This window comes from Hemicordylus capensis, chromosome 1, assembly GCF_027244095.1.
Source record: "Hemicordylus capensis ecotype Gifberg chromosome 1, rHemCap1.1.pri, whole genome shotgun sequence".
Taxonomy (NCBI): domain Eukaryota; kingdom Metazoa; phylum Chordata; class Lepidosauria; order Squamata; family Cordylidae; genus Hemicordylus; species Hemicordylus capensis.
The window spans coordinates 176828112-176841856 of NC_069657.1; the positions used below are offsets into that span (position 1 = coordinate 176828112).

At 41.5% G+C, this 13745-nt stretch overlaps 1 protein-coding gene across 8 annotated transcripts in view; it reads right to left on the bottom strand.

Annotated features, from left to right (window-relative positions):
- Positions 1-13745, bottom strand: part of ZEB2 (zinc finger E-box binding homeobox 2) — a 194346-nt gene that overhangs the window by 45312 nt on the left and 135289 nt on the right. For all 8 annotated transcript variants that reach the window (XR_008308569.1, XR_008308572.1, XR_008308573.1 and 5 more), the window contains 2 exons: positions 13587-13745; positions 4703-4774 (listed from right to left, as the gene is read on the bottom strand). The exon at positions 13587-13745 is cut by the window's right edge and continues 99 nt beyond it. Coding sequence is in view for 5 of the 8 variants with exons in the window: in XM_053255901.1 (XP_053111876.1) it covers positions 4703-4774; positions 13587-13745 (231 nt within the window). In the remaining 3 variants the exon portion in view is untranslated. The remainder of the gene's footprint in view (positions 1-4702; positions 4775-13586) is intronic.

Consider the following 13745-nt stretch of genomic DNA (forward strand, 5'->3'; position numbering starts at 1 on the left):
CACAACATCCCTAATGGAACAGGATTGTTTCATCAAAACAATGGATAGTCCTCAGTATTTCGTTCAGAATGTTCAGGCAATTCTGCATTCCGTTCCGAGGGTTCCGAGCTTGGAATGGAATGCAAAACCTGTTCCGTGCACACCGTGTACTACCAGTGACTAAAATGTATTGCACATACTTTCATAAAGATACTTGCAACTTTGTCAGAATCTTAGGTCAGCTTAAAAGATTACAGTTGCCACATGCAGTGATGCTGGTAGTGGCTGGTGGTAGCTGGCTCTGGCACAAAGATCCTCCAAGTGTTTAGTGCATTGAAACACTGTGACTACCATGTGGATTTGACACCAAACAGAAGTGTTTCAGAAGTATTGACACCAAAGAGAAGGTAGAAAGTTTCTACCAGCTTTCCATATCGAATGGGTGGCATACAAAGCTCTGGTGTGGTGGTGCACCATTTTTATAAGCTGGTTCCATCATCAGAAGCAGAGTTGTGCTCCTGCTAAGGGTCCTTCCACAAGCAGGGAAAAGGTCCTTGAGTAAGCACATCTTTCCTTCCATGAGCAGAAGAGATCCTGCCGATGGTGCATTGCAGCACTAAAGCTTTGGAAAGCCACACCTTGAATTTTCTACAAGCAAACGAGATGTCAATTGATAAGAGAGAGAGGTTAACTGGGTCACTGATATTACTTATTCCACAAAAGTATTCATACACTGCAGTTTTGTTGAGAAAAGGAGAACAAATGACAGGAATGTCACAAGATCTGATGGGTGAACCTTAAAAAGTTTTAGATGATCCAGCTGTTTCTGAAATAAAAATCTGAATATCATTTTAAAATACTTAGTTTAAAAGTAAATATGATTTTAAAATACTGAACATGATTTTAAAATACTTTTAATGACTATAAAAATAGTTTTTCAATATGGGTGTTTCAAGTTCAGCATATATAATGAAAACATGTGACTTCATTTTACTTTGATGATTATTCTCCGATATATAAGGCAAATGTACCCCCCCCCCAAAATAACTCAAGAAAAAAGAACAAAGAACAACACACCCCCTTCCAACCTCAACACCAATACAGTTTTTATTTTTCCATTATTTCCCCCCACAAAAATTAGGCAAGTCAGTTTGTTGTGATGTCTAATAAGAACATGTGGGTGTGCACCAGCATTAGGGATGTGTGAGTAATAAAATCCTTGTAACATTTGGGTGCCACCTTCTTTAACAACATTTCTAGTGGGCATTAAGAATCAAATCTCATAATGGAACATGAAAACATGTATCTAACCATACTTAGGATGTTAAGTATGGTAGGGGAAATATAGAATAACTGTTGCACTTCATTGGAGAAAACAGTTTGTCTCAAGGGATCCTGCCTTTCCTCACTGGCTTAGCATAATCTTGACATCCTCATGCCTCTAAACTGTCTCAGATTCTGAACACCAGGACCACAAGCCAAACTTTTTCCCTCACAGGGGAATGGCCCACACCGTGTAGACTACATATACACTTAATGTTGCACAATGCCTGGAGAACCAGTTCTGTCAATCAAATGGAAAAGGTTTTGAACACTGGAAAATTGCAGCAGTTGCTTCAAAATACATGAGGGAATCTGTGTTTTGTATTTTTCAGCTAAGAACAGATCAAAATAATGTCTCTTCAGTGCCAAAGTTCCTTACTTTGCATTAGTATTCATCAGAAGATTTTATGGAGATAAGGGAGAATAAGAAGGACCAATTTATAAATGTGTGGAGGGTGTAGAAAAGAGCTGAGATTGGTTGCATTAGTGATATTTTAATTATTCTTAAAATTGAATAACATTTTAAAAATAAATAAATAAATAAATAAATAAATAAATAAATAAATAAATTGGGCGTCAATACAATTACAACACATCAACTACAGAAGGCCACACTACTCTGGACAGCATGAATACTACGGAAATATATTTAATTTTTCTGTAGTTATCCGACCTAGACCCTTGGAAAGGGCCCGATAATTAAAGTACCAAACCCAGTCAATAACATCTGGCAGACTGTGTGTAAATAGCATAATAATAAAAGAAGAAGAACCCTGCTACAGCAGACCAACTAGTCCAGCATCCTGCTTCTCAGGTACTTCCATGAAGCAGAGCATGAAGGCAACAGTCCATGATTACTTGTCGTCAGGCAGAACATGACAAGTCTCATATTCATGACAGAACCTGACAGGCAGGTTTCAGGTTCTGCATATTTCTGCCCCTCACTGCAGCTGGTGATTAAGGCTTTAGGCCCCAGACAAGCCCTGCCTCATGGGATCAACCACTGGCTCCCCCTGTAGTTGGAAAAGTATAAGAGACTTCCTGCCTGAGGCATGCCTTAACCCAGTACCACCAAGGTCTCTTTGCTCCTGGTGTGTTTACTATTGCTGAGCTTGTTGATCTATCTGCTTAGCTTGACCTTTGCTGTGTTCCTGACCTTTGGCTACTGATTCAACTCCAGTTCCTGCCTGTGTGCCCAGTTTGCTGTCTGGTGGGTTCTTGCTCTCTGGTTACCGATTCAAGCCCTGACTGTCTGCTTGACTCCACCTCTGGCATGTTCCCCACATCCAGCTTGACCCCCGATTCCTGACTGTCTTCCTCGTTTGACCTCTGGCATGATACCCACCTTTTGCTACCTGTTCATCCCTGAGCCCTGACTGGTTGCCTGGCTCTCCTGGTCCCAGCTCTAAGCCCTCTGCCACTTGGACAATACTGCCCATAATTCAGCACTCACATTAGTGGCCACTGACAGACCACTGCCTTGTGTTTATCTAATCTCCTTTTAAAGCCATCTAAACTGGTAGCCATAATCAGGTTTTGCAGCAGTGACGTTGATCAATTATGTGTTGTGTGAAGAAGTGCTTCCTTCTATCGGCCCTAAATCTATTGTCAGTTAGTTTAATTGGGTGATCCAAGCTATATAAAAATAATGTAATAACAGCCCTGCTGGATCAGGCCCAAGGCCTATCTAGCCCAACATCCTGTTTCACACAGTGGCCCACCAGATGCCTCTGGAGAGCGCACAGGCAAGAGGTGAGGGCATGCCCTTATGGCAAAGGGAAAGTTGTCTCTATCCAGTTTTTCCACAATGTGCTTAATTTTATAAACCTCTATCGTGTTCTCTTTGATCATCTTTTTTTAAAAATTAAAAAGCCCCAACACTGTAGCCTTTGCTCATATGGAAGGTGATCTAACACCCTTATTTTAATCTTTACACAAGACAGATTTCTGAGAATCGAGGAAGGAAAAGTTAAAAAGAAGCAGCAGCTAGAAATGAAATTAATCTCGTGTATAAGCACATCTAGTATGCATTTGCAGATATATGTGCAAATTTTCCTTTCTGAATTAAAAGCTTGAGGTTCTGCACCCAATGTACCATGTGGGTTTGGTGTTGCTATAAAAAGTGCAGCCATCATCATATCAGATGTGTGTACAGGTTATGTGACAAAAAGCTACTCAGTACAGTCCTCTTTTGGGGGGAAACTTCTCCTTGCAGAGTTCAAATTTATAAGCTCCCATGGATGCGGTCACTATAAGTGGGGCAAGGACAGATGAAGGCAGGAAAAAGATACTTCTCATTACATTAAATTCCAGTGAAACAATCCTAGCCACATTGATCTCTGTACAAATGTTTCCAGTAATTTCAAAAGTGGATCATTGATTTGTATCAATGTGAAGCAATTAGAGATATTTGGAAAAATGCAGGTTATCAGGTCTACCTGCATTTCAGCTAGGCAAGTGAACCAGTCTACCTATATATTTAATTCTCCTAAATGTACCCATCGCTAATCCCATGTATGGCAGCTCTCGCAAGAGCAGCTGCCTGAGAGATGGTGACTGGGATGGGAGACAATGGCGGCGGCAGAGGAGGCGGCAGGAGGCAGCAGGCCGGCCTGGCCCTGGCTCGGCTGGAGGCAGCGGCGGCGAGCCGGCCTGGCTCAGCCACCAGTAGGCCAGAGGCGGTGGGCCGGCCTGGCTGCCGATTGGCCGGAGGCAGCAGCGGCAGGCCAGCCTGGTCGCTGATTGGCTGGAGGCGGAAGCAGCAGGCCGGCCTGGTCACCGGGAGGAGGAGGAGGCTGGAGGCCCTGTCCCGGCCGCCAGAGGAGATGGTGGCGGGCCAACCTGGCCCGGCCAGCCAGAGAAGGGGGTGGGAGGAGGTGGCGGGCTGGCTTTCCAGCCCGCCCCACAGCCCATAAAGTGTGGGGTGGGGGGGAGAGGAAGTGGGCCAGCCAGCCGGCCTGTCAGAAAGCGCAGTGAAGGGGGCGAGAAGTGGGCAGTGGGGGGTGGGGGAGAGGCTGGCCAGAAAGCCGGGCATGCCGACAGGTGGTTGGGAATAGTTCAATCTATTCCTTCAATTCTTTTTTTTTTAATTGACTGACATGTCCTGCATGTGGACATGTCATGTGGTGCAGACTTGCCCACACCACTGCAGTACTGGCACTGCTGATTCTTGCATGATCACACATTGAGCGCTACTTCCATTGTGAATAATGGAAGCAGCATACATACAATGTGCAATCGTGCAAGAGTCAGTAGTACTGGCACTGCCTTCTTGTGTCACAGTGTTCTCAAGTGATTTAGAGCACCGCAGGTGGGTCTACACCATCTTTACACTGCAAGGTGTCAACCATTAACTCAAGGTAACAGATGCCAAAAGGGACTTTGAAAGGTCTGCCCTTACCTGTTCCATTGTTTCCAGTGGTCTGAATTGCAGCTTCAGGCCCCATGGTGTCATACTCCTCCTTCATTTCTTCTGTAATACAAGAATACCCATTCATCATCATCAATATCATCATCATGAATATTTATATGCTGTAGTACTTTTCAAAGCACTTTATGTGGTTTATATAGCAAAAGGAATGAGATAATGGGATTCCTCAATCCAAAAGAGCTCACAATATTGAAAGATAAATGGGAGTGGATCAGAATAAGCCACTAAGAGGGATGCTAGTCCCTCACACCATCCTAAGATGTACATATCAGGTGGTATAGAAATTAGATAGATAGATAGATAGATAGATAGATAGATAGATAGATAGATAGATAGATAGATAGATAGATGCTATCCTGGGTTGAATAGGCAGAGTTTCTATTCCTCTGCTAAGTATGAAAGAACCACTGTTTTAAATAGTGTTTCTGTGCCCAGTTAGCAGGGGCTAATTGTATTTCTATGTGAGAAAACAGTTTTCAAAGAACTGATCTGGATGAGTGTCTGGTGGCTCAGGGGCAGGGACATGCCAAGAACACACCTGTCATCATGTCACTAAAGGATGACCCAATGCATTGTCAGGGCATCCTTTAAATCACATGGGAGGGAGATCATCTGAATCAAGTGCAGAAAATAATAAAAAGTGCAAACAACAATTTTAAAAGGATGAATCTTACAGCAAAAAACAGAGAATGGGCTAGTTTTAAACTTCTGCACAATGCCATTGTTCAGGCAATTTCATGAATTTGATCATGTTAGCTGAACACTGAGGATGAATTCACACCATATGTTTTTTCTCTGTGTGAGCAGACCCAGTTGTTACTGAATATATATTGTTTGGAGAAGTATAATGTACAAACTGAGCGATACTAGATATGGCAGCAATTCTGATGACCTTAGGGTTTGGAAAAGGAATCACCACAATCACAACAATTGTGGCCACTCACAATTATGAGAACAAGTGTCATATATAAGATTCATCCAGGCAAATAAATGCTTATGTGGTGGTAGGGAGATGGGGGAACAGACAAATCGAGAGACTGTACCTAAGATATTTACTACAAATGGCAAAATATAGCATATCTTTTGGGACCAATGAAAGACTTCTGATAGAGTATCTGGGATAAACAGGAAGCAAACAAGCTTATTCTAATCAACTTCCAAATTATTTATATGAAGGAATTTCATATAATTGCAAATATATTTCATATATTTCAACATCTAAATTACCTATATGAAGGAAGCACAGTCACATTACCTGACATGACAGTAAATACATATGGCAAAATTTTGAGAGATAAATTGCACAGCCAGTGTTTGGATGCAGTATAACTAAAAACCATTATTTGTGCTCACCATAGTTAAGAACCCACACAATGATTTGAGTTTCCCAAAGTGCCACAGGCAAACTATGGGTTAGGGTTTCTTGTCTGCTTGTGTTTCCCACAGTTTGCTCAGGGCTCAGCTTCATAAGTTTATAAGTTTACTCCTGTTGCCATGGTACAGAAGTGGTCCTAACTATGGTTTATCAATGGTTTGTAAAATCAGACATTATTTGATTTTTTTTTTAGCACAAACTGCAATTTGGAAACCAGCTTCAAACTGTGGTTTCAGATCTTGGTTTGTTGGTCCCAAACAAAGCAGTATGTGGGCAGGATTGGATCCAGACATCACATGAAACCATGTTTTAGCTAAAGGAACCATGGTGTTGCCTTATGTTTGAACCTAGTCAGTGTGGCAGAGTGGATAGTGTTGGACTATGACCAAGGAAACCTGGATTCAAAACTCTGGTCAGCTATGAACCTCACTGAGTGACTCTGGGCCACCCACACCCCCCACCTCAGCCTAGTTATTTCACAGCGGTGTTCTGAGGAAAAGTGGGTTGAATCTGAACTGCTTAGAGGATAGGTAGGATAACAATAATATATATACTGAAGCTTTTCTCATGATTGGTAAGAAGAGCTTCTCGGCGGTCTATGGGGAAAGCAGGTTTGCCCGACCCTCTTTGCAGACAAGCACTCACCCGTCGCTGGCTGGGCAAATCGGTTGCCCAGATGAGTGGCAGCTTTCCTGCAGGCCGCCTCACTTGGGTATTCCAGGGGTCAGGTGCAGGCAAGTGCTCGTGCAGTGCCCCACCCCACCAAGCCCAAATAATTCACTGCGTGAGTGCATGGTGCATTACTGGGAGCCTCTCTCCCCACTGAGTGTGTCCGCAGACACACAATCGCAAAGCCCGGTTTGGGGGTGTAAGCTACTAAAGCAATACTAAGCAGTGGGCCACTGAAGAGGGCCCACCACTGCGCCACCGCCAGGAGCCAGTTTCTCACGTGCAGCAGAAACTGGGCTGGGCTCCCTTAGCCTGGTTTCTGCTGCGTGTGTGAATAGCCTCACTGTTTTCAGCTTGCCACCCTTGTTTTCTAAGTAAAGGCTTCAATTTAAAGTTAGAGGAGTGCAAACATTTAAGAACTGGACTTTCAACTTTGTTTGCATTTGCATGTTCTTAACTTGCAACAGGTTAATATATCACAGGTCTACCTTCATTGTGCACAAGAGTCTTCTATGAAAATGAGCAATACTGTATAGAATGTGAGCTGCTAGCTACAGGCTATTGACTACAGCAGTTTCCTTGATCTTCAAAGCACCTTTCTCAGCTCTACAAATTGTTGGCAGCATTGTTCATGTGAATGAATTATCCGGTGAAAGAAAGTGTACTAAGGGGTTGCATTTATTCTTTCGCCCTGAAACAATTATTGAGCAATTTTGTCAATGAACACAAAGAAAGAAATGTCCATTTAACAACTATCATCAATAAGTTTGCTTTTGGTAAAGTAGCAATATGCAGAAATGCTTCATAATGAGAAGATAACTCCAACTTGAAAGAGCTTCTTTAACCTGTCTGACAGAATGATCTGTCTTAGACATCTGCATCAAAGTATTTGCCTGTAACACCAGTATAATGTAACAACAGCACCAGTGTGTTTTGTGGCTCTATGATCATTTTGCTGCATTTTCCATCTTAAACATTTGTGTACTGTAATAGCTCAGCAAGTCTTCAGTTTAGGCTGTTAGCTTTGTCTGATGTGTCTCCAGTTTGCAAGTAGATTCTAGGGGTGGTAGCATTATCAACATTCCAACCCCACCAAATCTTTGCAAAAGGATGTATTAAAATGTATCTCCAGCAATATCTTTGCTCTCTGATTATTTTACTGCAATTCTCCCATCTGAATTCTGCATCCATACATCTGCTGAAGAGTTTACGGATAATAGCGATACAGCCTAATATTTAATGTATAAATAGTTATATGTTTAAATAACATCAAATTATTTAAAATAGTATTGCAAATATCAGGACACTGGGTCCAGAGAAGCAAGAATAGAATGTCACTAGTACAACAGGGTTTCCTCGCCAGTGCAGCTCCATGCACATCTCAAAAAATCACTCCTGATAAGCAGGGGACCCTCTAGAACAGCATGGGATATGGCATCAGGGGCTACAGTGGGATGGGAAATTGGAAGAAATAAGATGAGAGAACTTTGAGCTTCTCTGGATCCAACTCAGAGTTCCCTACAAGGGAAGTATTTGTCCTGAAGAAACAGGAATTCGTTATGTAATCAAAGAATAATAATCAAAATGGTCAATTTAACTAAAACATTTCTTGCGTTTCAAACTGAAAATGTAAGTTGCTTTTCCCCCCACTTGCAGTAAGGATTTTGATTATTTTGATGACAAATTTTGGTGCAACATTAATCCATTCCTGTGACAATTATTGTAAGGAAAAGGGAGGACCACGTAAACAGACCCCCATTCTTGGTTCATTCCTAAATCTGTAATATTATAGTGTCATGTTTTATTAGTAAACTTCATAAGTAATTGACATAAAAGCAGGATCTAATTGTATCGTTCTAATCGAAACTAAAGCTGAAATGACTCAAAGCTTTAGGTCATATACAAAATGGAGTGATAAATGTGCATTTTATTATTTTGTAGCTTAAAATAAATGGAAATATCTTACTTTAAAATATGCATGCATAAGCAGCCATTAATTTGTGCAAACTAGTTTGTAGAGATTTGGCTTGTTGCCTTCTCTATAGAACATTTTTACAGGAACATCTTGATTCCAAAACCTTTAGAAAGATCCATACACACTGATAAAAGGTTGTCAGTTGTAATACACTGCAAGACAACTGTGGTATTTTGTGGCAGATTACCAGAAAGCTGAATCAAGGTACAGTACTTGTGAAAGGTTTAGTGCTGGATATAAATATAGCTTGTGTGGATTTTTTTCTTCCTTGATCAGCTCATGTGATTTCTGGTAGAAAGGAGTCACAAGTTTGTTTCCATCTGAGGACACATTTACCCAGTGTAACAAACAGCTAACGGCATTTTATATATGTGTAATGTAATGTAATAGTAATAATGCTAAGATTTCGGCTGTGTTTCCTTCCTCATTGTAATTTTCTTCTGTAGTACAGAGAAGTTAATTATGATCTAGCCGCTTCCCAAAATCTGGTAAATGCTCAAATACACAGAATGGTGTTCTTCTCGTTTTGTGCAGGTCACAAACATGCATCCTGAAATTGGGGGTGGGGATGTTTCTTTTGATACCATTTTTGCTGATCATCATATTTTTCTTCCATTGCAGTGCTGGATTTTTTTAAATTTTTTTTGGTGGTATTATCTACGCATGGTTTCAGAATAAAGCAAATCTTACTTCACATCCCTCCAAGTCTCATAAATACTCTTCCTGAACAGAATGGTGCATCCTCTCCCTGAAGCAGCAACATTTTAATAATATCAGGTACAAATATGTAAGCTGCTGATTTTGCCAATACTTGTGTAATACAGGAAATCTTCAGAACTGTTCTAATGTAAAATCAGCAGCAATTTGGCAAGGATCTGTCCTGTTGCTTTCAAAGGTTATCAAATATATCTACAGATTTGCTTCATTTTCACTGAGAGCAACTAAGGTTTGGTATGGGCAGATTTCATTTTTGCAGAGCACCTAAGTTTTTCAGAGTACATCTGATTGAGTACAATGTGCCCGCCTAAGAACCCCAGAGTATATTTATTTTGAAAACACTTGTAAAAGTTTGCATTTTCCAGCCACCCCTGGGATAAAGGTTTGTAAAAATAAAGAGCACTTTCTTCCTTGAGATGAAGAATCCTTGAATAAGCAGAAAGAGGCCAAGATGCAGGTGATTTATTTAAGTCTGTGTCAGTGATAATGATGTCATGCTTTCCAGCACACTGTGTCCACCCCATTGTGGGACGAAAGAATGTCAAGGACAATTCTAAACACAAAACTTTGATTGTGCTGAAACCGGAAAGGCACAGTAAGAACTCCACTGCACTCTTCAGTTCAAAACCTGCATCCTGCAGGCAAACTACAGAAAGCATGGGAGAAAGAGCAAAGGAGAGGGGGCTTATCTCAGAGTAAAGCTATGTGCTGAGGTACTGCGGTAGACAGTCAGGCACCAGGGATAAAACACAACTGAATAAGGCAGCCCCCAAATTAGAGTTATTGTCTATATTGTGCGTTTTGAACAATAAATAAGAAAAATATTTTATCACAAGAAAAAAATGTGTTATCTAAGAGTCAGGATAAACAATGAGTTGCTTTTTAAGACCAATCTCTTTTCATTAGACATCAAGGCACCACATCAGGGCACTTTTAGAACAATAAAAAAAAAGACACAATAAATCATTACCAATCATTAGAACTAGACAGGTAATAGCAGAGCAACTTTCTTGGCCTGTCTAATGAGGATGGCTAAATAGGATTAGGGATTTACAATTTATTTAATTATTGTAAGACCAGAATGCTGTTTTATTTACCATAAAGGTAAGGGGCAAAAGACATTTGTATTGCAGGCTTCACTTATTATTCCAGGTGATCAAAGGTCTGAAAGGCATTCCTGCAGCTTATTACAAATTATGTTTGAGGCAAGAAACGGTTCTCATTGTAAAATACTGAATGCAGATTCCACAGTTTCCTTTCTTTACACTATTGATCCTCATTTTTAATGCATTTTTTTTAAAGTTTGGAACTGTACATTTGTTATGTCATTATTAATTATTCCTTTTAAGGGTGGAAATCCTAGTAATTGGTCCTTACCCTTGATTTCCAGATATTAAAATTTAAAGCATCAGAACATTCATTCTTATAGCCCTGCATATCTAGTTCATTAACAAATATGAATAGCTAACACCAGCTCATTTAAATACTATGTCTTACATGAGTTCTCGCTACACTCTGTTTCTGTCACACTGCTCCCAAGAATCATTGGCTCTTATTATACATGTAAATGGCTATCATAAAAATAAAAATTTCATTTAAGATTGTTAATGACTTCTGCAGCAGTCAGACTTCCTTTAATGATCATCCTCTGCCCCTAATTAAACGTATTTATCTTTCAAGCATCTTTGGCTGAGTACTCCCTCATAGTTGAAAATCTTAAAAACCTTAAGTCTTAATGGATATAGCGATAAATGTTTATGTGTTGAATTGCAAGGATTCTAGAAAGCCTAACCAAAAACAAAATTAGATGCTGCAAGAGTACAAAACTAGTTTTGCTTTGTCAGAAAAAGGAAAAAAGGAAAGTACTCAGAATGAGGGATCTTGCAGCTTTTTCAGTAACATTTGTATGCAAAGGGGTAGTATGGTGCTCTTAGCAGAATCCAAGCCAAAAGTCTTTTATAAATATGGTGACATTTAAATATAAGGTTTGGAGAGGCAGAATAAACTTAAGCCATTTTCTATTTCTCTGATATATAGGGTCCCACACCCCCAGATGTGAGCCTTCCAGAGAAAGTCATCATGCACAGCAGCTATGTATTTCATATGGGCTTGTTCATGAGACCCACTGAAATTAATAGAGGCTGCCTGGCACCAGTGCCTAGTGAAGTGCCTTCTGGATGAGTTCTCATTACCACTGGTGGTATATCTCTGTAATTAAGACCCATAAAGAAGAGTGTTCTTGAGCAATGTCTCTATGATTGCTCATGGTGGGATACCATTGGTAAGCTTATTACTATGGAGCAGTTGTGGCTCCCTGATTTACATCTCTGAATGTATATAAATGAACAGTGGAGAAAGAAAGACCATGAGGCGGGTCTCATGATCTGTGAGATCCGCTTTGGGCGAAACTGCGGGGAGAGTGGGCTAAGCCTGCTCTCCCCGCAGACGATCGCTCAGAAGCCCTGGGCGGCCGGATTGGCCACCCACACGATTGCTGGCTCCGTGACGGAGCCGGTGGGGGCTTGGGGGAGTGGGGGCCAATCGGCCCCCGCAAGCTTCAGCATGACCTGCCCAAGAACGCAGGGCATGCTGGCGAGACCCCCTGAGCTGGGAGGCAGCTTTTCATCTCCCCTCTGAGGGTCTCCTCATGAGTAGCCATGGTGCGGAGCTGCGCCACGGCTACTCACAATCCAATTCCCGGGGTTTGCGGAGCGCTCGATCCGCAAACCCGAGCTAAGGGGCAGGCTACTTGAGCAAGTTAGCTTCTCAAGAACCACCGGGCTCGCAGCTGAGCCCGGTAGTTCTTATGATTAGCAAAAATCGGGCAAGGCTCTCCTAGCCCGATTTTTGCTAATCGTGTGAATAGCCCCCATGAGTGCTGCTACACTACGGGATGAGTGGGCTCCTCTCTAGCACATGCTGCAGTACATAGGCAGCCCCCTGCCTTGAAGTCAGTGCTGCAATTGCCTACCTCTCCAGCACTGGCTTGCTTGGTAGCCGAGGTGCAAAACCCTCCCAAACCTGTGGTTTTGCACCTTGTTACAAGTAGTGTTTGTAATGTGACTGCTGAGCCAGTGCTGGAGGGACAAGCAACAGTGCAACACTGATGTGATATGAGAACATAACAGCCCTCACTGCCACGGCCTCTTCATCCCATCCAGCCGTGTCACAAGCTACTGCTGGTGCAGATGCCACAAGTTAGCCAGCAATGTCCTAATATTAGTGCTATTTGGTGGCACAACAGGGGCCATCGTTAAAGGCCACCTACCCTGCCTGTGTAAAAGGCTCCAGTCAACTAGCTAGATTCTAACTTGAGTCCAACAACTTGAGTAGCTTGAGTCCAACAACTGATGAAGTTCTCAAAAAATGCTGAGGAAACCATGCAAATTCTCGAACTTGCTAACATTTTCACGCATGGTGTAACTTTGTAGAGAAGCAAATTTTTAGATTGGAGGTTTTCATTTAGAATGTGGGCCACCAAGTTTCACTTGATGTTATTTCCTGTGTTTTTATTAGACTTGGCTTAAGCCCATTCTTATTTCCCAGGAGACCACTGCCAAATACTAGCAATCATTATCACGTACTTATCTGTTAAATAATAAAAGAACTACCTGACCAGGTAGAAGTGTGAAATCTTATTTGCACTTAACAAAAGGAAATGATTAGATGGTTGAATGACAATACAAGGTGTCAGACAGACACAGAACTATATTAAACAGATAAACAGCTCTTCAGTTCCAAGTAATTGTACAGCTCTGAATTTCTAAACTCACTTGTGTTATAGCTTGCATGTGACATTCCTGACTTTCTCTGTGTAGCATAAAAATAGATATTGTTGATACCTGTATCTTCTGTGTATTTGATGGGCAATATTTAAAAAATGGCATGCTACGTACAAAGATGTTAGTCATTCTGTTTCCAAACAGATATTTAGTCTCTGCATAAAATGCAAGGGTTATGATGTCACTGTGCAAGTATCACCTCATAATTTGTCACCAGCACTTGTGCCTTAGTTATGCTGCACACACAGCTATGATTTTATCTGCTTAGTTGTTAACAAACTTAACTATTTTTTTAGTCATAGATTGACTAGGCAGGAACTGGAGCTGTGGGCTTACCCGAACCATCCACAGAGGCTTGCAAGATCTCATTGTTGTGCCAGGGGTGATCTACTCCACCTTCCCTAATCTCATCTTCCTCCTCCTCTCTTGGCATCAGTGCTTGGCTCACATGCGGGGAAGACTCATGGTTGGGCACACTAGCAGGGCTGGGTTCCT